The sequence below is a fragment of the Coregonus clupeaformis genome, chromosome 36 (genome assembly GCF_020615455.1).
Source record: "Coregonus clupeaformis isolate EN_2021a chromosome 36, ASM2061545v1, whole genome shotgun sequence".
NCBI classification, from domain to species: domain Eukaryota; kingdom Metazoa; phylum Chordata; class Actinopteri; order Salmoniformes; family Salmonidae; genus Coregonus; species Coregonus clupeaformis.
In genome coordinates, this window is record NC_059227.1 from 3,595,103 (window position 1) to 3,621,758 (window position 26,656).

Sequence of the window (26,656 nt, forward strand, 5' to 3'; positions counted from 1 at the left end):
TAACCAATTTCCTATTGGTAGATGGGTAAAAAACAAAGCAGACATTGAATATCCCTTTGAGCATGGTGTTAATTACACTTTGGATGGTGTATCAATACACCCAGTCACTACAAAGATACAGGTGTCCTTCCTAACTCAGTTGCCGGAGAGGAAGGAAACCGTTCAGGGATTTCACCATGAGGCCAATGGTGACTTTAAAACAGTTGCGGAGTTTAATGGCTGTGATAGGAGAAAACTGAGGATGGATCAACAACATTGTAGTTACTCCACAATACTAACCTAATTAACAGAGTGAAAAGAAGGAAGCCTGTACGGAATTATTTATATTTGCAACAAGGTACTAAAGTAATACTGCAAAAAAAATTGCCTAAGAAATTAACTTTTTGTCCTGAATAGAAAGTGTTATGTTTGGGGCAAATCCAATAGAACACATTACTGAGTATCACTCTCCATATTTCCATGTATAGTGGTGGCTGCATCATGTTATGGGTATGCTTGTAATCGTTAAGGACTGGGGAGTTTTTCAGGATAAAAAATAAATGGAATGGAGCTAAGCACAGGCAAAATCCTAGAGGAAAACCTGGTTCAGTCTGCTTTCTACCAGACACTGGGAGATTAATGCACCTTTCAGCTGGACAATAACCTAAAACACATCTACATTGGAGTCGCTTACCAAGAAGACGGTGAATGTTCCTGAGTGGCCTAGTTACATTTTGGACTTAAATCGGCTTGAAAATCTATGGCAAGACTTGAAAATAGCTGTCTAGCAATGATCAACAACCAACTTGACAGAGCTTGAAGAATTTGTGCAAATATTGTACAATTCAGGTGTGAAAAGTTCTTAGAGACTTACCCAGAAAGACTCACAGCTGTAATCGATGCCAAAGGTGATGCCAACATTTATTGACTCAGGGGTGTGAATCCTTATGTAAATGAGATATTTATGCATTTTAATTTTCAATACATTTGCAAAAAAAATTATAAAAACATGTTTTTACTTTGTCATAATGGGGAGATGGGAGAAGAAAAACAAATACTTAATCAATTTTGAATTTAGGACAGAACATAACTAAATGTGTAATAAGTCAAGGGGTATGAATCCTTTCTGAAGGCACTGTAGGTACATTTGCTCCTGAGTTGTGCTTAGAAAAGTTAACATATATAAATTAAACAGAGTGCATGCTATGCTCTAAGTCTAGCTAAATGTATGAAGTCAATCTTCTATCAGCTAATGACCGAAGTTGATAGTTACTTGAGAGTACTTGAGACAGCTTTAACTTTTTTTCCAATGACACAATCCAATCTTGAATCTGACAGTCACAAATTATTTTATCATTCATAGCGTTCCCTGGTAAACATGGGAGAATGACGTGCACGATCTGGTTACAGCATCCCGTTAAAGGTATAGGGAAAATGTATCACAGTATAAATCATTTTGATGTGTAAGCGCCTGCAAGTGAGATACAGAGTGTGTGTTTGAGCGTAGATGTTGTTGAGTCAGCTCTGGGATAGTGGGCTCTTAGGGTGTGTTCAGTCCGCTCTGGGATAGTGGGCTCTTAGGGTGTGTTCAGTCCGCTCTGGGATAGTGGGCTCTTAGGGTGTGTTCAGTCCGCTCTGGGATAGTGGGCTCTTAGGGTGTGTTCAGTCCGCTCTGGGATAGTGGGCTCTTAGGGTGTCTTCAGTCCGCTCTGGGATAGTGGGCTCTTAGGGTGTCTTCAGTCCGCTCTGGGATAGTGGGCTCTTAGGGTGTGTTCAGTCCGCTCTGGGATAGTGGGCTCTTAGGGTGTGTTCAGTCCGCTCTGGGATAGTGGGCTCTTAGGGTATGTTCAGTCCGCTCTGGGATAGTGGGCTCTTAGGGTGTGTTCAGTCCGCTCTGGGATAGTGGGCTTTTAGGGTGTGATACTGTATGTTTTGGCGCTGACTCCGGCACCACATATTGATAACCTACCACTCCACTGTGTTTCACCACAAACACCAGCTTCATTCTCTCTGTTCCCACATAATTAACATCATCATCATCATCACAACATCCCCTCACACCCAGATCCACTCTCTCCCTTCCTCCCACTCTGGTGCACCTTTACATTGCCAGCCAGACACATCTCCTTCTCTCTTGTATTTTCACCACTACATTTTTGTTTTATGTTTACCTTGAATCCCTGTTTTAGTTTTGTGCGCTTGGTCCAAATCGTTGCTGCATACATTAACTCCTGGGTTCAAGGTTCAAGGTTATTTTAGTTTTCTTTTCTCTCATTGTATTGATCTCTCTTTTTTTTATTGACTCACAAAACCACTGCTCGGTTCTCTCTCCCTCGCTGCCTCCTTCAGTTCTTTGTTCTTCCTCACGTCTTCTCCGTGTTTATTCTGCCACACGGAAAACAACAACAACAACAACAATATTTACATTTAGGAATATATTTGCATTAATTTCGGTAAAACCAAGACATGAACAGAATAAAACAAAAACTCCTAAGGTTCTCAAGGGAGGTACTGAACACGGGAATGACCAGACAAAAAACTTAGACAAGCTAGAAACAAAAATATGTTCAGTGTCTGCATAATATGAGGTTTGAGATCTTAGAAAGGAGGAATATACGATAAATGAGAGTTTGTGTTAATGCACATTTTTAGAGAGTTGGAGACTAAAAAGAGAGTTAGAGTAGATGAACTAAAGGGAGAGAGAAAGATAGAAATAGAGAGTGAAAGAGACTACAGGGAGAACAAGATAGAGAGACCCTAGAGAGAGAAACAGAGAGACTAGAAGGAAATAGAGAAAGAGATAAACATCAACTTCTCCTGAGAGAGAGAGAGACAGAGAGACGGACAGAGAGACAGAGACAATCAGAGAGACAGACAGAGACAAACAGACAAACTGGAGAGAGAATAAAGAGAGAGAGAGATAGTAGCTAAACCTTACATTAATAAAAATGAGAGAGAGAGAGAGAGAGAGAGAGAGAGAGAGAGACAGACAGACAGACAGAGAGAGGAAGAGAGAGAGAGAGAGAGAGAGAGAGAGAGAGAGAGAGAGAGAGAGAGAGAGAGAGAGAGAGAGAGAGAGAGAGAGAGAGAGAGAGAGAGAGAGAGAGAGAGAGAGAGAGACTAAAGAGAGAGAGAGAGAGAGAGAGAGAGAGAGAGAGAGAGAGAGAGAGAGAGAGAGAGAGAGAGAGAGAGAGAGAGAGGGAGACTAAAGAGAGAGGGAGATTAAAGAGAGAAGGAGATTAAAGAGAGAGCGAGACTAAAGAGAGATGGCGATTAAAGAGAGAGGGAGAGTAAAGATAGAGGGAGACTAAAGAGAGATGGAGACTAAAGAGCAAGGGAGATTAAAGAGAGGGAGAGAGAGACTACAGAGAAAGGGAGATGAAAGAGAGAGGGAGACTAAAGACAGAGAGAGACTAAAGAGAGAGGGAGACTAAAGAGAGATGGAGACTAAAGAGCAAGGGAGATTAAAGAGAGGGAGAGAGAGACTACAGAGAAAGGGAGATTAAAGAGAGAGGGAGACTAAAGACAGAGAGAGACTAAAGAGAGAGGGAGACTAAAGAGAAAGGGTAGATTAAAGAGAGAGTTAGAATATACAGTATAAACTACAGGAAAAGAGAGAAAGATAGAGAGATATATAGAAATAGAGAGTGATAGAGACTAGAGAGAAGTAAGAAAGGAGAGCTAAACGTTACCTTCTAGAGAAGAGACTAGAGAGAGAGACAGAGAGACTAGAGGGAAAGAGAAAGAAACTCGAGAGAAAGAAAGTATCACCTTCTCCTGCAGTCGTTCCAACATGGCCGCCAGCAGAGCCTCTCTGTTCTCCTTGTTGGCCTCCATCTTCTGCTCCAGCTTCTCCTTGGCGTTCTTGATGAAGTTGTTGTTCTCCACAAAGGCCTTCTGGATCACCTCTCTCTCGTGCTCTCTCTTCTCTGCCAGGTGCTTCAGCAGCTCAGCCTCCTGGCACTAGATGGCGGTGTGAGGAGAGTATCAGGATACATCAGACATGGATTATGGTGTGTGTTTGTGCGTGGTGAGCATGTTTGTGTGCGTGCATGAGTGTCTATGCATGCTTATGTGTGTGTGTGTCCTCCCTGTCTCCTAGTGTCTCCTCTCCTCCTCCCTGTCTCCTAGTGTCTCCTCTCCTCCTCCCCTCCCTGTTTCCTAGTGTCTCCTCTCCTCCTCCCTGTCTCCTAGTGTCTCCTCTCCTCCTCCCTGTCTCCTAGTGTCTCCTCTCCCCGCCCTGTCTCCTAGTGTCTCCTATCCCCCCTGTCTCCTAGTGTCTCCTCTCCTCCTCCCTGTCTCCTAGTGTCTCCTCTCCCCTCCCTGTCTCCTAGTGTCTCCTCTCCTCCTCCCTGTCTCCTAGTGTATCCTCTCCTCCTCCCTGTCTCCTAGTGTCTCCTCTCCTCCTCCCTGTCTCCTAGTGTCTCCTCTCCTCCCTGTCTCCTAGTGTCTCCTCTCCCCTCCCTGTCTCCTAGTGTCTCCTCTCCTGCTCCCTGTCTCCTAGTGTCTCCTCTCCTCCTCCCTGTCTCCTAGTGTCTCCTCTCCTCCTCCCTGTCTCCTAGTGTCTCCTCTCCTCCTCCCTGTCTCCTAGTGTCTCCTCTCCTCCTCCCTGTCTCCTAGTGTCTCCTCTCCTCCTCCCTGTCTCCTAGTGTCTCCTCTCCCCTTCCTGTCTCCTAGTGTCTCCTCTCCTCCTTCCTTTCTCCTAGTGTCTCCTCTCCTCCCTGTCTCCTAGTGTCTCTTCTCCCCTCCCTGTCTCCTAGTGTCTCCGCTCCTCCTCCCTGTCTCCTAGTGTCTCCTCTCCTCCTCCCTGTTTCCTAGTGTCTCCTCTCCACTCCCTGTCTCCTAGTGTCTCCTCTCCTCCTCCCTGTCTCCTAGTGTCTCCTCTCTTCCTCCCTGTTTCCCAGTGTCCCCTCTCCACTCCCTGTCTCCTAGTGTCTCCTCTCCTCCTCCCTGTCTCCTAGTGTCTCCTCTCTTCCTCCCTGTCTCCTAGTGTCTCCTCTCCTCCTCCCTGTCTCCTAGTTTTTCCTCTCCTCTCCCTGTCTCCTAGTGTATCCTCTCCTCTCCCTGTCTCCTAGTGTCTCCTCTCCCCTCCCTGTCTCCTAGTGTCTCCTCTCCCCTCCCTGTCTCCTAGTGTCTCCTCTCCTCCTCCCTGTCTCCTAGTGTCTCCTCTCCTGCTCCCTGTCTCCTAGTGTCTCCTCTCCTCCTCCCTGTCTCCTAGTGTCTCCTCTCCTGCTCCCTGTCTCCTAGTGTCTCCTCTCCTCCTCCCTGTCTCATAGTGTCTCCTCTCCTCCTCCCTGTCTCCTAGTGTCTCCTCTCCTCCTCCCTGTCTCCTAGTGTCTCCTCTCCCCTTCCTGTCTCCTAGTGTCTCCTCTCCTCCTTCCTTTCTCCTAGTGTCTCCTCTCCTCCCTGTCTCCTAGTGTCTCCTCTCCCCTCCCTGTCTCCTAGTGTCTCCTCTCCTCCTCTCTGTCTCCTAGTTACTCCTCTCCTCCTCCCTGTCTCCTAGTGTCTCCTCTCCTCCTTCCTTTCTCCTAGTGTCTCCTCTCCCCTCCCTGTCCTCCTCACCTTCCTCCTCTCCTCTGCAGCCTCTAGTTTCTTCTGGATCTCCTCCATGGAGAGTTCTCTGCGTTGGGGCATGGTAGCGTTGAGCTCTGGGACGCCATCGAACGACGGGGGCTTCAGGATGACCTCGAAGGCCTGGCCCGACGCACGCTTGTTCAACTCTATCACCTCCACGTCCTTTATCACACACCAGTCCAGATCCACCGCATCTGCCAAAGCTAGTACCTTTTTCCTCACCTCTTCTGCATGTTTGTCCTGCCACACGGGAAAACAACAACAACAATATTTACATTCAGGAATCTATTAGCATTCATTCTGTAAAACCCAGACGTAAAAACAGCATAAAACAAAAGATAATCAACATGGGAATGATCAGACAGAAACTAAAATATGTGTAGTGTCTGTAAAATATTCATGCATTTTGAGATCTTAGTACAGAGGAATACATATGATGCTTAATTTTTTTTTCAAAATTATAAAAATGCTACGTTCAAGAATAATTTCGAGAGACTGGTAAGAGGAAGAGGGAGATTAAAGAGAGAGTTTTAGTAGATAAACTAAAGTGAAAAGGGAGGAAGAGGGAGATATAAAGTATTTAACCCCCTTCAAAATGTCTCTACTTTTACATTATTTTAATACTGAATGTTATCAGATCTTCAACTAAAACCTAATATTAGATAAAGGGAACCTGAGTGAACAAATAACACAACAATTACATGCTTATTTCATTTACTTCATTAACAAAGTTATGCAACACATACTGTGCAAAAAAGTAATTGCCCCCCTTACACTCAATAACTGGCTGTTCCACCTTCAGCTGCAACGACTGTAACCAAACGCTTCCTGTAGTTGTTGATCAGTCTCTCACATCGCTGTGGAGGAATTTTGGCCCACTCTTGCAAGCAGAACTGCTTTAACTCAGCGACATTTGTGGGTTTTCAAGCATGAACTGCTCATTTCAAGTCCTGCCACAACATCTCAATTGGGATTAGGTCTGGACTTTGACTAGGCCATCCTAAAACATCTTATGTTTTGCTTTTTAACCATTTTCATTTACATTTTCATTTACACATCTACATGAAAATGGTTAAAAAGTAACACATTTGAAGTTTTGGAATGGCCTAGTCAAAGTCCAGACCTAATCCCAATTGAGATGTTGTGGCAGGACTTGATATTAGCAGTTCATGCTTGAAAACCCACAAATGTCACTGAGTTAAAGCAGTTCTGCATGCAAGAGGAGGCCAAAATTCCACCACAGCGATGTGTGAGACTGATCAACAACTACAGGAAGCATTTGGCTGCAGTCATTGCAGCTAAAGGTGGCACAACCAGTTATTGAGTGTAAGGGGGCAATTACTTTTCACACAGGGGAATTGGGTGTTGCATAACTTTGTTAATTAAATAAATAAAATAAGTATCAATTTTTTTGTTATTTGTAAACTCAGGTTCCCTTTATCTAATATTAGATTTGGTTGAAGATCTGATAACATTCAGTATCAAAAATATGCAAAAATACTTTTTCACGGCACTGTATATAAAATAGAGGGAGGGAGACTAGAGAGAGAGTGAGAGAGACTAGAGAGACCAGAGAGAGAGAGAGAGAGAGAGAGAGAGAGAGAGAGAGAGAGAGAGAGAGAGAGAGAGAGAGAGAGAGAGAGAGAGAGACAGAGAGAGAGAGAGAGAGAGAGAGAGAGAGAGAGAGAGAGAGAGAGAGAGAGAGAGAGAGAGAGAGAGAGAGAGAGAGAGAGACTGAGAGAGAGAGAGAGAGAGAGAGAGAGAGAGAGAGAGAGACAAGAGCGAGACTAGAGAGAAAGAGAGTGAAACTAGAGAGAGACTAGAGAGAGAGAGAGATAGAGAGAAAAACTAGAGACAGAGAGAGAGACTTGAAAGAGACTAGAGAGAGAGAGAGAGACTAGAGAGAGAGAGAGAGAGAGAGAGAGACTAGAGAGAGAGAGAGAGAGAGACTAGAGAGAGAGAGAGACTAGAGAGAGAGAGAGAGACCAGAAAGAGACTAGAAAGAGTCTAGAGAGAGAGAGACTAGAAAGAGACCAGAGAGACTAGAGAGAGAGAGAGAGCAACTCAAGAGAAATAAATAAGGAGAGCCAGATAGTAGCTAAGAGCTAAGAGAGAGATCGTGGCTAAACATCACCTTCTCCTGCAGTCGTTCCAACATGGCCGCCAGCAGAGCCTCTCTGTTCTCCTTGTTGGCCTCCATCTTCTGCTCCAGCTTCTCCTTGGCGTTCTTGATGAAGTTGTTGTTCTCCTCAAAGGCCTTCTGGATCACCTCTCTCTCGTGCTCTCTCTTCTCTGCCAGGTGCTTCAGCAGCTCAGCCTCCTGGCACTAGATGGCGGTGTGAGGAGAGTATCAGGATACAGACATGGTGTGTGTTTGTGCCATAGTGATACTTAGAGGATGCAACATCTGTCCCATCATGGCGCCTGAGAGAAGGAGCAGCTCCATTGAGGCCATCTCCATTTTGAAGTAGTCAAACAAACTGAACCTTCCTTAACCAACAGGAAGTCCAAACTGAACCTTCCTTAACCCACAGGAAGTCCAAACTGAACCTTCCTTAACCCACAGGAAGTCCAAACTGAACCTTCCTTAACCCACAGGAAGTCCAAACTGAACCTTCCTTAACCCACAGGAAGTCCCACTTCAAAATGGTGAAAGTCCTCAAAGGCGCTGCCCATGCTAAAACAGGCTGTTGAGAGTCCTCTATCCCTATGGTTAGTGTGTGTGTCTCTCTCCTCCTCCCTGTCTCCTAGTGTCTCCTCTCCTCCTCCCTGTCTCCTAGTGTCTCCTCTCCTCCTCCCTGTCTCCTAGTGTCTCCTCTCCTCCGCCCTTTCTCCTAGTGTCTCCTCTCCTCCTCCCTTTCTCCTAGTGTCTCCTCTCCTCCCTGTCTCCTAGTGTCTCCTCTCCTCCTCCCTGTCTCCTAGTGTCTCCTCTCCTCCTCCCTGTCTCCTAGTGTCTCCTCTCCTCCTCCCTGTCTCCTAGTGTCTCCTCTCCTCCTCCCTGTCTCCTAGTGTCTCCTCTCCTCCTTCCTGTCTCCTAGTGTCTCCTCTCCTCTCCCTGTCTCCTAGTGTCTCCTCTCCCCTCCCTGTCACCTAGTGTCTCTTCTCCCCTCCCTGTCTCCTAGTGTCTCCTCTCCTCCTCCATGTCTCCTAGTGTCTCCCCTCCTCCTCCCTGTCTCCTAGTGTCTCCTCTCCTCCTCCCTGTCTCCTAGTGTCTCCTCTCCTCCTCCCTGTCTCCTAGTGTCTCCTCTCCTCCTCCCTGTCTCCTCTCCTCCTCCCTGTCTCCTAGTGTCTCCTCTCCTCTTCCTGTCTCCTAGTGTCTCCACTCCCCTCCCTGTCTCCTAGTGTCTCCTATTCCCTCCCTGTCTCCTAGTGTCTCCTCTCCTCCTCCCTGTCTCCTAGTGTCTCCTCTCCTCCTCCCTGTCTCCTAGTGTCTCCACTCCCCTCCCTGTCTCCTAGTGTCTCCTCTCCTCTCCCTGTCTCCTAGTATCTCCTCTCCTCCTCCCTGTCTCCTAGTGTCTCCTCTCCTCCTCCCTGTCTCCTAGTGTCTCCTCTCCTCCTCCCTGTCTCCTAGTATCTCCTTTCCTCTCCCCTCCCTGTCCTCCTCACCTTCCTCCTCTCCTCTGCAGCCTCTAGTTTCTTCTGGATCTCCTCCATGGAGAGTTCTCTGCGTTGGGGCATGGTAGCGTTGAGCTCTGGGACGCCATCAAATGACGGGGGCTTCAGGATGACCTCGAAGGCCTGGCCTGACGCACGCTTGTTCAACTCTATCACCTCCACGTCCTTTATCACACACCAGCCCAGGTCCACCGCATCTGGGGATGGGACAGGAGGTAAGAGCTTTAAAACCCAATCCTTTAGACATCTAGCTAGCCCACATGTTACTAGATATTCTGTTTCTTCAATGCTGTCTTTTCTCTTTCGTTTCTACTGTATGAAACGTCAGGAAGTATAAAGTATCATTTATAAATGAAGTTTATAATTGTGTTGTTTTACCTTCTGCTTTGTATGTGGGCTTACAGTCGATGGTCTGAGGGTTGATGCAAGAGCAGAAAAGAGACACCAGGGGGAGCTCTTTGACCTTCTCTCTGTATGCTGCAGGGGACACAGACATATAGTTATATACACATATAGTTATATATATATAGTTATATACTCATATAGTTATATATATATAGTTATATACACATTTAGTTATATATATATATATATATAGTTATATACACATATTTTTATATATATATATATATATAGTTATATACACATTTAGTTATTTATATATAGTTATATACACATATCGTATATATATATATATATATATATATATATACACTGCTCAAAAAAATAAAGGGAACACTTAAACAACACAATGTAACTCCAAGTCAATCACACTTCTGTGAAATCAAACAGTCCACTTAGGAAGCAATACTGATTGACAATAAATTTCACATGCTGTTGTGCAAATGGAATAGACAACAGGTGAAAATTATAGGCAATTAGCAAGACACCCCCAATAAAGGAGTGGTTCTGCAGGTGGTGACCACAGACCACTTCTCAGTTCCTATGCTTCCTGGCTGATGTTTTGGTCACTTTTGAATGCTGGCGGTGCTTTCACTCTAGTGGTAGCAGGAGACGGAGTCTACAACCCACACAAGTGGCTCAGGTAGTGCAGCTCATCAGGATGGCACATCAATGCGAGCTGTGGCAAGAACGTTTGCTGTGTCTGTCAGCGTAGTGTCCAGAGCATGGAGGCGCTACCAGGAGACAGGCCAGTACATCAGGAGACGTGGAGGAGGGCGTAGGAGGGCAACAACCCAGCAGCAGGACCGCTACCTCCGCCTTTGTGCAAGGAGGAGCAGGAGGAGCACTGCCAGAGCCCTGCAAAATGACCTCCAGCAGGCCACAAATGTGCATGTGTCTGCTCAAACGGTCAGAAACAGACTCCATGAGGGTGGTATGAGGGCCCGACGCCCACGTGCAGGATGTTTGGCATTTGCCAGAGAACACCAAGATTGGCAAATTCGCCACTGGCGCCCTGTGCTCTTCACAGATGAAAGCAGGTTCACACTGAGCATGTGACAGACGTGACAGAGTCTGGAGATGCCGTGGAGAACGTTCTGCTGCCTGCAACATCCTCCAGCATGACCGATTTGGTGGTGGGTCAGTCATGGTGGGGGTGGCATTTCTTTGGGGGGCCGCACAGCCCTCCATGTGCTCGCCAGAGGTAGCCTGACTGCCATTAGGTACCGAGATGAGATCCTCAGACCCCTTGTGAGACCATATGCTGGTGCGGTTGGCCCTGGGTTCCTCCTAATGCAAGACAATGCTAGACCTCATGTGGCTGGAGTGTGTCAGCAGTTCCTGCAAGAGGAAGGCATTGATGCTATGGACTGGCCCGCCCGTTCCCCAGACCTGAATCCAATTGAGCACATCTGGGACATCATGTCTCGCTCCATCCACCAACGCCACGTTGCACCACAGACTGTCCAGGAGTTGGCGGATGCTTTAGTCCAGGTCTGGGAGGAGATCCCTCAGGAGACCATTCACCACCTCATCAGGAGCATGCCCAGGCGTTGTAGGGAGGTCATACAGGCACGTGGAGGCCACACACACTACTGAGCCTCATTTTGGACTTGTTTTAAGGACATTACATCAACGTTGGATCAGCCTGTAGTGTGGTTTTCCACTTTAATTTTGAGTGTGACTCCAAATCCAGACCTCCATGGGTTGATAAATTTGATTTCCATTGATAATTTTTGTGTGATTTTGTTGTCAGCACATTCAACTATGTAAAGAAAAAAGTATTTAATAAGATAATTTCATTCATTCAGATCTAGGATGTGTTATTTTAGTGTTCCCTTAATTTTTTTGAGCAGTGTATATATATATATATATATATATATATATATATATATACACAGTAGAAGTCGGAAGTTTACATACACCTTAGCCAAATACATTTAAACTCAGTTTTTCACAATTCCTGACTTTATTTCAGCTTTTATTTCTTTCATCACATTTCCAGTGGGTCATAAGTTTACATACACTCAATTAGTATTTGGTAGCATTGCCTTTAAATTGTTTAACTTGGGTCAAATGTTTTGGTTAGCCTTCCACAAGCTTCCCACAATAAGTTGCGTGAATTTTGGCCCATTCCTCCTGACAGAGCTGGTGTAACTGAGTCAGGTTTGTAGGCCTCCTTGCTCGCACATGCTTTTTCAGTTCTGCCCACACATTTTCTATAGGATTGAGGTCAGGGCTTTGTGATGGACACTCCAGTACCTTGACTTTGTTGTTCTTAAGCTATTTTGTCACAACTATGGAAGTATGCTTGGGGTCATTGTACATTAGGAACCCATTTTGACCAAGCTTTAACTTCCTGACTGATGTCTTGAGATGTTGCTACAATATATCCACATAATTTTCCTTCCTCATGATGCCATCTATTTTGTGAATTGCACCAGTCCCTCCTGCAGCAAAGCACCCCCACAGCATGATGCTGCCACCTCCGTGCTTCACGGTTGGGATGGTGTTCTTCGGCTTGCCGGTTTTGGTTTCTTCCTTGCTGAGCGGCCTTTCAGGTAATGTCGATATAGGACTCGTTTTTACTGTGGATATAGATACTTTTGTACCTGTTTCCTCTAGCATCTTCACAAGGTCCTTTGCTGTTGTTCTGTGATTGATTTGCACTTTTCGCAACAAAGTACGTTCATCTCTAGGAGAAAGAACGCGTCTCCTTCCTGAGCGGTATGATGGCTGTGTGGTCCCATGGTGTTTATACTTGCGTGAGGTCGAAGGACTTGTCCGTAGAGTTCTGAGACAGGATTGTGTCCCCAAGAACACAGTGGCCTCCATCATTCTTAAATGGAAGAAGTTTGGAACCACCAAGACTCTTCCTAGAGCTGGCCGCCCGGCCAAACTGCGCAATCGGGGGAGAAGGGCCTTGGTCAGGCGGGTGACCAAGAACCCAATGGTAACTCTGACAGAGCTCCAGAGTTCCTCTGTGGAGATGGGAGAACCTTCCAGAAGGACAACCATCTCTGCAGCAATCCAACAATCAGGCCTTTATAGTAGTGTGGCCAGACGGAAGCCACTCCTCAGTAAAAGGCACATGACAGCCCGCTTGGAGTTTGCCAAAAGGCACCTAAAGACTCTCAGACCATGAGAAACAAGATTCTCTGGTCTGATGAAACCAAGATTGAACTCGTTGGCCTGAATGCCAAGCGTCACGTCTGGATGAAACCTGGCACCATCCCTACAGTGAAGCATGGTGGTGTCAGCATGATGCTGTGGGGATGTTTTTCAGCAGCAGGGACTGGGAGACTAGTCAGGATCAAGGGAAAGATGAACGGAACAAAGTACAGAGAGGTCCTTGATGAAAACCTGCTCCAGAGCACTCATGACCTCAAACTGGGGCGAAGGTTCACCTTCCAACAGGACAACAACCCTAAGCACACAGCCAAGACAACGCAGGAATTGCTTCAGGAAAAGTCTCTGAATGTCCTTGAGTGGCCCAGCCAGAGCCCGGACTTGAACCTGATCGAACGTCTTTGGAGAGACCTGAAATTAGCTGTCCAACCTGACAGAGCTTGAGAGGATCTGCAGAGAAGAATGGGAGAAACTCCCCAAATACAGATGTGCCAAGCTGGTAGCGTCATACCCAAGAAGACTCTAGGCTGTAATCGCTCCAAAGGTACTTTGACAAAGTACTGAGTAAAGGGTCTGAATTGTTATGTAAATGTGACATTTCAGTTGTACATTTTTTATACATTTGCAAAAAAATCTAAAAACATGTTTTTGCTTTGTCATTATGTGGTATTGTGTGTAGATTGATGAAGGAAAATAACTATTTAATAAATTTTAGAATAAGGCTGTACTGAACAAAATGTGGAAAAAGTCAAGGGGTCTGAATTCAGGACATCCGTGATTTTTCCCCCAGCAGATAAAAGGTTAGGTCAGTAGAGGACAGGACCAAAAGCCGCATTGGCTTGTTGAGGCGCTCTCCTTCTAGCCAACCTCTACTGTAGGTAGCCTAGCCTAGCCTAGCCTAGTCCACTGTACAGTACCTCTGCTGTAGGTAGCCTAGCCTAGCCTAGCCTAACCTAGTCCACTGTACAGTACCTCTGCTGTAGGTAGCCTAGCCTAGCCTAGCCTAGTCCACTGTACAGTACCTCAGCTGTAGGTAGCCTAGCCTAGCCTAACCTAGCCCACTTTACAGTACCTCTGCTGTAGATAGCCTAGCCTAACCTAGCCCACTGTACAGTACCTCAACTGTAGGTAGCCTAGCTTAGCCTAGCCTAACCTAGTCCACTGTACAGTACCTCTGCTGTACGTAGCCTAGCTTAGCCTAGCCTAACCTAGTCCACTGTACAGTACCTCTGCTGTAGGTAGCCTAGCCTAGCCTACCCTAGTCCACTGTACAGTACCTCTGCTGTAGGTAGCCTAGCCTACCCTAGTCCACTGTATAGTACCTCTGCTGTAGGTAGCCTAGCCTAGCCTAACCTAGCCCACTGTACAGTACCTCAACTGTAGGTAGCCTAGCCTAGCCCTGCCTAACCTATCCCACTTTACAGTACCTCTGCTGTAGGTAGCCTAGCTTAGCCTAGCCTAACCTAGTCCACTGTACAGTACCTCTGCTGTAGGTAGCCTAGCCTAGCCTAGCCTAGTCCACTGTACAGTACCTCTGCTGTAGGTAGCCTAGCCTAGCCTAGCCTAGTCCACTGTACAGTACCTCTGCTGTAGGTAGCCTAGCCTAGCCTAGCCTAGTCCACTGTACAGTACCTCTGCTGTAGGTAGCCTAGCCTAGCCTAGCATATTCCACTGTACAGTACCTCTGCTGTAGGTAGCCTAGCCTTGGCCACTGCACAGTACAGTGTGTCTCTGACAGTGTAAACATAGCCACGCCAAAACCAGAATACGGCGCCTGGCCAGACTAATGTCAACCCAACCTCCCAATAATATACAAAGCATTATCCCCAACCCTTTAGTTTACAGTTGAATATAACACCTCCCAAACATGGCTTAACACAGTGGCTACTGTATATGCAGTGTCAGGGTTCATTACCTACTATTTGGGAGTATTATGAAGCCATTATGTGTTGCTTATGGAAAATGTCATACATTATGTTGAAGTTATGTTTCCAATGACTGACCTCTATTGGAGGTACATAAGGAGTACATGAAGGTATAGGGTAATGTATTTTACATTAAATAAGTATACATACATACGTTTTGTTGTGTCTAAACGATGTATCCTGTTATGCAGTCTGCACTAATGGCCTTAGTTGGAGGTACATTTGGATTATTATGAAGGTATTATGTATTGCATATGGAGAATGTCTATATATTTAAATGTGTAGAAATTAAGTCTCCATAATAAGTGCTTACCTGCAAGGGTCATGTTTCCACGGTGTCTGTGTGCCACACCAGAGATGAGCTCAGGTCAATGCTGGTCAATGCTGTTCCTGTAGATAAAGAGGGCTTCAATTAGGTTTTAATTTATAAGAAATATTATTATTAAAATAATCTGGAGTTAACATATCGCCCAGGGTTACACTATGTTCAAGAGAACGATGCTTGAAGTCTTAATGAGAAAATAGCTTAAAATAGAAAAATCCATCAATGGAAGTCTCAGGTAATAAAAAGTGCTAGTTTTGAAGAGAGGGTTTCTGATAATCATGATGTTTATGAAATAAGTCGTACAGGTTATCCTTACTGCCACGCAGTGTGACTGTGTGTGTTTGTGTGTGTGTGCCTGTGTGTGGGTGTATGCATGCGTTTTAACCCCCTGCATAATGATAAATCACAGTCATGACACTTGGAGGAAACGGCAGAGTGAATTCGAGAGAGAGGGAGAGAAGAGAGAGAGAGAGAGAGAGAGAGAGGGCAGCCCTTCTCCCTCCAGATCTCTCCACCACCTGCTCTCTGTCTCCACCCTTCCTCAGATGAGCTCCTCAACACTGAATTAATGCAAAATATTACCAAAATCTGTTCTTACATGACTTCCTTCTTCAGGGGCCTAATACTACTACCCACTGGGAACACACTTGTTGACACAACGTTGTTTCCACGTCATTTCAATGAAATTGTGTTGAACCAACCTGGAATAGACGTCTGTCCCCAGTGGGTAGTTTCTTCTTCAGGCACCTAATATTACACGTATTAGTTTGTGGATCAAACAGGGTTAAACCATCCTGTCTTCTTCAGGCTAACGCCTAACTCCAAGTCCTCCTGACTAACCCTTAGTCAGGCTAACGCCTAACTCCAAGTCCTCCTGACTAACCCTTAGTCAGGCTAACGCCTAACTCCAAGTCCTCCTGACTAACCCTTAGTCAGGCTAACGCCTAACTCCAAGTCCTCCTGACTAACCCTTAGTCAGGCTAACGCCTAACTCCAAGTCCTCCTGACTAACCCTCAGTCAGGCTAACACCTAACTCCAAGTCCTCCTGACTAACCCTTAGTCAAGCTAACGTCTAACTCCAAGTCCTCCTGACTAACCTTTAGTCAGGTTAAAGTCTAACTCCAAGTCCTCCTGACTCACCCTTAGTCAGGCTAACGCCTAACTCCAAGTCCTCCTGACTAACCCTTAGTCAGGCTAACGCCTAACTCCAAGTCCTCCTGACTAACCCTTAGTCCGGCTAACGCCTAACTCCAAGTCCTCCTGACTAACCCTCAGTCAGGCTAACACCTAACTCCAAGTCCTCCTGACTAACCCTTAGTCAAGCTAACGTCTAACTCCAAGTCCTCCTGACTAACCTTTAGTCAGGTTAAAGTCTAACTCCAAGTCCTCCTGACTCACCCTTAGTCAGGCTAACGCCTAACTCCAAGTCCTCCTGACTAACCCTTAGTCAGGCTAACGCCTAACTCCAAGTCCTCCTGACTAACCCTTAGTCAGGCTAACGCCTAACTCCAAGTCCTCCTGACTAACCCTTAGTCAAGCTAACGTCTAACTCCAAGTCCTCCTGACTAACCTTTAGTCAGGTTAAAGTCTAACTCCAAGTCCTCCTGACTAACCCTTATTCTGGCTATCGCCCAACTCCAAGTCCTCCTGACTAACCCTTAGTCAGGCTAACGCCTAACTCCAAGTCCTCCTGACTAACCCTTAGTCAGGCTAACGCCTAACTCCAAGTCCTCCTGACTAACCCTTAGTCAAGCTAACGTCTAACTCCAAGTCCTCCTGACTCACCCTTAGTCAGGCTAACGCCTAACTCCAAGTCCTCCTGACTAACCCTTAGTCAGGCTAACGCCTAACTCCAAGTCCTCCTGACTAACCCTTAGTCAGGCTAACGCCTAACTCCAAGTCCTCCTGACTAACCCTTAGTCAAGCTAACGTCTAACTCCAAGTCTTCCTGACTAACCTTTAGTCAGGTTAAAGTCTAACTCCAAGTCCTCCTGACTAACCCTTAGTCAAGCTAACGTCTAACTCCAAGTCCTCCTGACTCACCCTTAGTCAGGCTAACGCCTAACTCCAAGTCCTCCTGACTAACCCTTAGTCAGGCTAACGCCTAACTCCAAGTCCTCCTGACTAACCCTTAGTCAGGCTAACGCCTAACTCCAAGTCCTCCTGACTAACCCTTAGTCAAGCTAACGTCTAACTCCAAGTCCTCCTGACTAACCTTTAGTCAGGTTAAAGTCTAACTCCAAGTCCTCCTGACTAACCCTTATTCTGGCTATCGCCCAACTCCAAGTCCTCCTGACTAACCCTTAGTCAAGCTAACGCCTAACTCCAAGTCCTCCTGACTAACCCTTAGTCAGGCTAACGCCTAACTCCAAGTCCTCCTGACTAACCCTTAGTCAGGCTAACGCCTAACTCCAAGTCCTCCTGACTAACTCTTATTCTGGCTATCACCCAACTCCAAGTCCTCCTGACTAACCCTTATTCTGGCTAACGCCAAACTCCAAGTCCTCCTGACTTCAAAGTCTGGAAAGGCTATTTTGATGTTGTAGCCACAAGGCTTTGATAATGAAGGGGTCTTGCTTTTTTACTGATTGGTTCTCCTCTATGTCTTTCTCACTCAAACACACTTGGACAATCAAACGCAGCCCCCGAGCGCAGACCCCTTCCAATACAACTGTTCGATTTTCAAATCTAAACAACGTGATGTCTCAACCCCCCAGGAAAAAAAACTACTTTTCCGATAACCAATTACAAATGTAGACATAGAGGACAGAGAAAAGCCGACCCCTGATATAATTTGGGATCCCTGTGAGGCGTACATTAGGAGAATGATAATCTCATACTATGCAAAAGTTAAATCTGATTTAGAAATTTAAATTAAATAAAAATAAATAAATCACTATCTTAGAAAAAGCCCATAAAACAGCTTTACACGGTAAAGAAGAAAATACAATTTCTGAATTTAAGCAGGAATACGATATTTTACTTTTGCAGAGCCATCAACTACAGGTTCAACTAAAATAAAGCATACTACTTAATGGCAAATAAACCTGGTAAATATCTTGCAGCTCTCACAAAACGAATACACGCTGAACCAGTTATCATTTAAAAGACAAAGATACAAATGCGGTAATTAGAAACAACAATGTGATTAATGACAATTTTAAAAGCTTCTATGAAAATGTACAGCGCATTCAGGAAGTATTCAGACCCCTTCCTTTTTTCCACATTTTGTTACGTTACAGCCTTATTCTAAAATGGATTAAATAAATCAAAATCCTCATCAATCTACACACAATACCCCATAATGACAAAGCGAAAACAGGTTTTTAGATTTTTTTGCAAATGTCCTTGAGTGGCCCAGCCAGAGCCCGGACTTGAACCCGATCGAACATCTCTGGAGAGACCTGAAAATAGCCGTCCAACCTGACAAGAGCTTGAGAGAATCTGCAGAGAAGAATGGGAGAAACTCCCCAAATACAGGTGTGCCAAGCTTGTACCGTCATACCCAAGAAGACTCTAGACTGTAATCGCTGCCAAAGGTGCTTCAACAAAGTACAGAGTAAAGGGTCTGAATACTTGTGTAAATGAAAATGTTATTATTTTTTTTATTTTTTGTAAACATTTCTAAAAACCTGTTTTGCTTTGTCATTATGGAGTATTGTGTGTAGATTGATGAGGGGAAAAAAAACTATTTAATCCATTTTAGAATAAGGCTGTAACGTAACAAAATGTGAAAAAATTCAGTGTCTGAATGCTTTCCAAATTCACTGTATATAAATCAGAATTAAACAACCCGTTGAATTATTGAAATTATCCTTCAAATATGCATATTGCATAAGATACATTAGAGAACTGAGGTGGTTCCCTCCAGAATCCCTTCCCCTATGTGTAAACTTGATTATGTTGGCCCTGGATAGAGCTCTACTGAAGTTGTGTTTAACATAGTAGTATCTTGCTCTAGTCTAGGAGAGGAAGATGCAGCCTTCCAACAGGGGGGAGGCCAGCATAGGGGTCCAAGATTTTCTTCTGGGGTATTTTGTTGTTTTTAGCTGTTTTTTGTTTTCTTTATATTTTATTATTCTGACCTCTCAGCACACTGGCCATGTGATTGTACTAACATTAATCTCTAATTACTATGACTATGCCTAATTCACATACTCTAGGCTCCACTTGCTTTATCAGCTGGTACTTAAAAGGACAAGTCTTAAGTTCGACTTCGTCTCGGGCCTAACAACACCCCCCGTGCCAATATGTCCTCCAAACCCCGGCTTCTCTGGCATTATCACTTAATTAACCATGTGGTCAAGCGTAGCCAACTGTATACTCATCTTAAGTCTTTAAGTCCGGACATTGTTTTTCTCCAAGAGACCTATCTCCAGTCCAGCGACCATGATAAACTAAAAAGAGAATGGGTCGACCAAATATTTCACTCCAACGTTGGTGCTAAGGCCAGAGGGGCACCTGTTTGCCTCCTCCAAAGTCATTTCAGATACTAATGGCAGATATGTTATAGTGATGGGGAAATTGTTTAGCACACAGGTTGTTCTGGCTAACCTCAACTCATTCTAGATGTGGACAACAGATATGGAACTATCTCAACTCGTTCTAGATGTGGACAACACATATGCCTCTTCTCCGACTCCTGAACTCTACAAAGATTTTATTTTAGACATCTCTAACCCTGTGGAGTCCATACCCTATCTCTTGGACATGCTACAAGGTTTTGGGACATTCTCTGGTTATAAGTTAAACCTAACAAAAAGTGGCTCCTCCCCATTAATCAATTAGCAGAAGGTATTGGGTATGCCAATTTCCCATTTAAGGTGGAGCATCAGGTCTTTACTTATTTGGGGATAAAGGTCACATGCTCATTTAAGGCTCTGTTTATTAGCCCCAACCCGTTCACTGCCATTTTTAGTGTACTTCCCCTAGATCAGAATGTTACCACGCATCAGGTGAATGCGATAGCATTTGCCTCACTGCTAGCTCACCGCCTTGTCCTGCAAAGCCGACTTCCTTTATGCAGTGGGTTAAGGAGGTGCCTCTGGAGAAGGTTAGGTACACTGTGCATGGGGTCCTGACAAAAGTTTGACTTAACCTGGTCCCCATTCATACAATACGTGGAGAGCCTGTCTTTTACTGTGTAACTTGTATATTGTGGTAAGCAGTCATGTCCGTTCTAGTGGCCATTATATTGTGCCGATAAGATTCAACTTTCTCCATTGTTTTTGTTTCCATTACTGTTTATGTTTAATGTAACTTTTCTGTGATATCCTTGTATGATGCCTTGGTGGGTGGGTGGGTGGGTGGGGTGGAGGGAGGGATGGATGGGAGGGAGGGATGGATGGGAGGGATGGGAGGGAGGGATGGGAGGGAGGGATGGATGGAGTGATGGGTGGATGGATGGGGGAATGAGGGGTTGGGGTTGTACTGTTTTTCTGTTCTCATATCTGAAAAGCTATAAATAAAGTACAAATATTTTTTTTTTAGCACCCCAAAATAAATATTAGATACTGTTAAAACATTCGCGCATTTACAAAAATGACAACACACGTCACAGTTGGAGAGATATGGCATATAGAAGTAAAACGGATGGACATCATGAAAATGATCGGAGAAGTTGAGGGTAGAGGAAGTTCAGGAGTAAAAACAAACAAAATAGAATTATTGTAAAATTGACTGTGTCGATAAAATGTATAAAGTATGTATAAGCTAGAAGTAGAGGCCTAAGCGTTGTTGTTCACTAGTTTACATTACTCCAATTAGGGAGGGGGTGGTGGGGTTGGAAAGTAATAAAGGGAAATATATATTTTTAAAGGATACGTATATATATATATGTACAGTTGAAGTCGGAAGTTTACATACACCTTAGCCAAATACATTTAAACTCAGTTTTTCACAATTCCTGACATTTAATCCCAGTACAAATTCCCTGTCTTAGGTCAGTTAGGATCACCACTTTATTTTAAGAATGTGAAATGTCAGAATAACAGTAGAGAGAATGATTTATTTCAGCTTTTATTTATTTCATCACATTCCCAGTGGGTCAGAAGTTTACATGCACTCAATTAGTATTTTGTAGCATTGCCTTTAACTTGGGTCAAACGTTTCGGGGAGCCTTCCACAAGCTTCCCACAATAAGTTGGGTGAATTTTGGCCCATTGCTCCTGACAGAGCTGGTGTAACTGAGTCAGGTTTGTAGGCCTCCTTGCTCGCACACGCTTTTTCAGTTCTGCCCACAAATGTTCTATAGAATTGAGGTCAGGGCTTTGTGATGGCCACTCCAATACCTTGACTTTGTTGTCCTTAAGACATTTTGCCACAACTTTGGAAGTATGCTTGGGGTCATTGTCCATTTGGAAGACCCATTTGCGACCAAGCTTTAACTTCCTGACTGATGTCTTGAGATGTTGCTTCAATATATCCACATAATTTTCCTTCCTCATGATGCCATCTATTTTGTGAAGTGCACCAGTCCCACCTGCAGCAAAGCACCCCAACAGCATGATGCTGCCACCCCTGTGCTTCACGGTTGGGATGGTGTTCTTCGGCTTGCAAGTACCTCCTTTTTCCTCCAAACATAACGATGGTCATTATGGCCAAACAGTTCTATTTTTGTTTAATCAGACCAGAGGACATTTCTCCAAAAAGTACGATCTTTGTCCCCATATGCAGTTGCAAACCGTAGTCTGGCTTTTTTATGGCGGTTTTGGAGCAGTGGCTTCTTCCTTGCTGAGCGGCCTTTCAGGTTATGTCGATATAGGACTCGTTTTACTGTGGATATAGATACTTTTGTACCTGTTTCCTCCAGCATCTTCACAAGGTCCTTTGCTGTTGTGCTGGAATTGATTTGCACTTTTTGCACCAAAGTACGTTCATCTCTAGGAGACAGAACGCGTCTCCTTCCTGAGTGGTTTGACGGCAGCGTGGTCCCATGGTGTTTATACTTGCGTACTATTGTTTGTACAGATGAACGTGGTACCTTCAGACGTTTAGAAATTGCTCCCAAGGATGAACCAGACTTGTGGAGGTCTACCATTGTTTTTCTGAGGTCTTGGCTGATTTCTTTAGATTTTCCCATGATGTCAAGCAAAGAGTCACTGAGTTTGAAGGTAGGCCTTGAAATACATCCACAGGTACACCTCCAATTGACTCAAATGATGTCAATTAGCCTATCAGAAGCTTCTAAAGCCATGACATCATTTTCTGGAATTTTCCAAGCTGTTTAAAGGCACAGTCAACTTAAACTTAAACGTAAACTTCTGACCCACTGGAATTGTGATACAGTGAATTATAAGTGAAATAATCTGTCTACAAACAATTGTTGGAAATATTACTTGTGTCATGCACAAAGTAGATGTCCTAACCGACTTGCCAAAACTATAGTTTGTTAACAAGACATTTGTGGAGTGGTTGAAAAACGAGTTTTAATGACTCCAACCTAAGTGTATGTTAACTTCTGACTTCAACTGTATAAGCAATAGAATGGCAAAAGTCTTACCAGACTTGAGACATATCAATCAAACAGAGTTTATAAAAAATAGACACTTACAAACAAACACAAGAACATGTTTCAGTTTAATACAATATGCACACAAAAAAATGAAAGATTCATCAATAATGGCTGTTGATGCCGAAAAGGCCTTTGGAAGCTTTAATAAAAATATGATTTAAAGAAAAAATATACACAAATAATACGTTATCTAATGAAATATCTTTAGAAAGGGGTACAAGACAGGGATGTCCCCTCTCTCCCCTCCTGTTTACACTGGCAATTGAACCGCTTGCAGAAAGAAATAGACCGGACCCAAACGTAACAGGTATCAGTGTTGGCAAACATGAATATAAACGAAACTTATTTGCAGACGATCTCCTGATATACCTGACCAATATTGAAAACGCAAAGCCCCCTTTGCTAAAAAAAAAATAATCGGAATACTTTCAAATCTCAGAATCTTTTAACGTGTCTATTTTCAAAGGATAAAGCTAAGAACATTAACAACTTCATAGTTAATAACACTAAAACAATATGGAAGAAAATGAAACTTATTCTGCAAGAACCAATATCACTCCCTAAAAACACAACCCTATAGAACAATCCTTGGATAGCTTTTCACAATTCACTGATAAATTGGTCCACGTGGAAAACTAAAGGCACAGAAACCATAAATGACTTGGTAACAGGAAATACATTTATTTCCATTACAAAATTAAAAAGCCATTTTGGACTGACCAATGTAGATATTTTCAAAAAGATGCAACTTAAAAGTGACATATTACGAAATTTTGATTCCAATTTTTTTGGACATCAGATCGACCTTGAGGGAATCTTATTTGAATCAGAAAAGGATGTTCATATGACAGGGAAAATATACAAAACCTTGCAGAGAGCCGATCCAACTGACAACCTCTTAGAAAAAAATATAAACTATTGGAACCAAGACTTAAAAATAACTGATATTGACACAAGATGGAGGGAATGTTTGAGCATAACTAATGGAATTACAGTTAACGCAAATGTACACTTAATCCAGTATAAACTAATGTATAGAATGTATTATACAAGAGACAAAATTCAAAAAATGCTACAGCACACCGGCAGAGTTATGTCTTAAGTGTAAAAGTAATAATGACTCAATAATCTCTGCTTTCTGGGAATGCTATAAAGTCCAAAAGTTATGGCCGGAGCTAGAAAGTTGTCTGTCAGAAGTATTACAATGGAAACTGACCTTTAATCCATCTGCCTGCATATTTCAAGACATGGCATATGGGGGTGTAGTGAGATATAGCTCTGCGCAAATACTGCATTTCCAACGGCCTCTTGTCCAGACCAGTGTGTCACGGCTCTCTCTCCCTGTGAGTCGCATCAGCCAGGCTAGTTCTGTCTTTGATGTCCAAAAACATAAACACAACCACTGTGACATGATACCTACAGAGACCAGTGGTGCCCTGCCCACATGCACGAGCACACTCACACTTTTTAACCCGAGAGGCTGGTCGATACACACATTCTGCATGGTAAGCTGTTCACTTCCTGTTTGTCAATAAAGATGACAGGATCATCGTCTCCTCTTTCTGTCATCGTCTCTGTCTTTCTGTCATCGTCTCCTATTTCTGTCATCATCTCCTCTTTCTGTCATCGTCTCTTCTTTCTGTCATCCTATCCTCTTTCTGTCATCCTATCCTCTTTCTGTCATCCTCTCCTCTTTCTGTCATCCTGTCCTCTTTCTGTCATCATATCCTATTTCTGTCATCCTCTCCTCTTTCTGTCATCCTCTCCTCTTTGTGTCTTCCTCTCCTCTTTGTGTCTTCCTCTCCTGTTTCTGTCATCGTCTCCTCTTTCTGTCATCCTCTCCTCTTTCTGTCATCGTCTCCTTTTTCTGTCATCGTCTCCTCTTTCAGTCATCCTCTCCTCTTTCTGTCATTGTCTCCGCTTTCTGTCATCCTCTCCTATTTCTGTCTTCCTCTCCTCTTTCTGTCATCCTCTCCTCTTTCTGTCATCGTCTCCTCTTTCTGTCATCCTCTCCTTTTTATGTATTCCTCTCCTCTTTCTGTCATCGTCTCTTCTTTCTGTCATCCTCTCCTCTTTCTGTCATCATCTCCTCTTTCTGTCATCTTCTCCTCTTTCTGTCATCCTCTCCTATTTCTGTCATCCTCTCCTCTCTCTGTCATCCTCTCCTCTTTCTGTCATCTTCTCCTCTCTCTGTCATCCTCTCCTATTTCTGTCATCCTCTCCTCTATCTGTCACCCTCTCCTCGTTCTGTCTTCCTCTTTGTGTCTTCCTCTCCTGTTTCTGTCATCGTCTCCTCTTTCTGTCATCCTCTCCTCTTTCTGTCATCGTCTCCTTTTTCTGTCATCGTCTCCTCTTTCTGTCATCCTCTCCTCTTTCTGTCATCCTCTCCTCTTTCTGTCTTCCTTTCCTCTTTCTGTCATCCTCTCCTCTTTCTGTCATTGACTCCTTTTTCTGTCTTCCTCTCCTCTTTCTGTCATTGTCTCCAGTTTCTGTCTTCCTCTCCTCTTTCTGTCATCCTCTCCTATTTCTGTCATCTTCTCCTCTTTCTGTTATCCTCTCCTCTTTCTGTCATAGTCTCTTCCTGTCATCAGGGTGTGTTAAAGTAGTCTCCACAGTTAGTGCAAATCTACGCTACTTTTCTAATTAAAGCCTACTATCCATATTCTCACAGTCTCTCTGTCTTTATTTCTCTCTCTCTCTCTCTCTCTCTCTCTCTCTCTCTCTCTCTCTCTCTCTGCTCTCTCTCTCTGTCTCTCTCTCTCTCTCTCTCTCTCTCTCTCTCTCTCTCTCTCTCTCTCTCTCTCTCTCTCTCTCTCTCTCTCTCTCTCTCTCTCTCTCTCTCTCTCTCTCTCTCTCTCTCTCTCTCTCTCTCTCTCTCTCTCTCTCTGTCCTCCCTTACCCTCTATCTTCCCTCTCGCTCCTCCTCCTCCTCCTCCTCCTCCTCCTCCTCCTCCTCCTCCTCCTCCTCCTTTCCTTATCGTATTACCTAATCTCCAGTCAGCACCGCTCATCCCAATACACACCCACCCAGAGTAAATCCAGGAAGATGATCTCCATTCAACGACATGAACATACACCGAATATTGCTTTAGAACACATGGTTATGAGGAGCTAGGTAAATACCTGAATGTTGAGTTGTATCCTGTTCACACACCCAGACAGATACACATGCCCTGCATGTTTTCACACATACTGTACACACACAGACAGACAGAGCTGAATAGGATACATTATTAAATGACAGACAGACACAAAGCTGCATAGAATACATTATTAATGACAGACAGAGGGACAGAACGTGGAGAGAGTACATGGAGTTCCTAGACGACAGACGACAGCATCATGATCCAGTACAGCCAACAGATACTATACTACATCAACACTAGCTACATCCCATAATTGTATAATAACTACCTCTAATAACAGTTTATATCACCTCCTTGATGTCTTTCTGTGTTATATTTAGGAGAGGTGCATTCTTTCTTACCCCCCGCCTCTCCGGAGCAGTGCTGAGTTGATGGTCCAGGTTATCAGGCTGTCTCTCTGTCTGACTCTCTGTCTCCTTGGATCAAGGCTAGCAGCAGCATCAGCAACAGTCCCTCTCCTACCCCATGACATCACCACCCAGCCCTGCTATTAGTCCAGAGGAGTGCCAGCATCCTGCCCCAGCAGCCTATCAGGGGTGAGAGCAGGGGGGGGGGGAGGCTGTTAACCCTTTGTGTCATACTGCAGGGATCCATCATCCAGAATTGTAGGGAGTGGGGATGTGGGGGTGTGTCTGTGTGTGCCAGGCAGGCAGGCAGCACGCGAGACGACAAAATCTCCCTGACTGTAAACAGAGGTCCAAGAGGAGTCCTTAGTCTCGTCATTAATTAATGGTCTGTCTGTCTGTCTGTCTGTCTGTCTGTCTGTCTGTCTGTCTGTCTGTCTCTCTCTCTCTCTCTCTCTCTCTTCCCCTCTCTCTTCTTTCTGCATTATCCTTAACAGCATTTCCTCAGTGAAAACAATGCACTGAGCAAATGTCAAATTGCTGGCAAACGTACAAAATCTCCTCTCCTCTCCTTTTCACTCCCCCTCCCCTCCCCTCCCCTCCTCTCCTTTCCACTCCCTCTCCTGTCCTCTCCTCTCTCCCCTCCCCCTCCCCTCCCCTCCCTCCCCTCCCTCTCCCTCCTCTCTCTCCTCTCCTTTCCCAC

General features: G+C 44.5%; 1 protein-coding gene across 3 annotated transcripts; it reads right to left on the minus strand.

Annotated features, from left to right (window-relative positions):
• Nucleotides 1–936: 936 nt before the first annotated feature.
• On the minus strand, nucleotides 937–26,055 carry LOC121552350 (stathmin-4-like). Of its 3 annotated transcripts, none has more exons than XM_041865203.1 (8): nucleotides 25,951–26,052; nucleotides 14,938–15,014; nucleotides 9,547–9,645; nucleotides 9,160–9,365; nucleotides 7,688–7,879; nucleotides 5,542–5,793; nucleotides 3,751–3,942; nucleotides 937–2,364 (listed from the first exon to the last, which is right to left on the minus strand). In XM_041865203.1, exons 2-8 carry the CDS (start codon nucleotides 14,948–14,950, stop codon nucleotides 2,275–2,277), a joined length of 1,044 nt encoding a protein of 347 aa, XP_041721137.1. In that variant the 5' UTR covers nucleotides 14,951–15,014; nucleotides 25,951–26,052; the 3' UTR covers nucleotides 937–2,274. The 3 variants fall into 3 exon arrangements, with proteins under 3 accessions (XP_041721137.1, XP_041721138.1, XP_041721139.1); XM_041865204.1 differs by lacking the exon at nucleotides 25,951–26,052 and adding an exon at nucleotides 23,680–23,835; XM_041865205.1 differs by lacking the exons at nucleotides 3,751–3,942; nucleotides 5,542–5,793 and having other exon boundaries at nucleotides 25,951–26,055.
• Nucleotides 26,056–26,656: the final 601 nt, after the last annotated feature.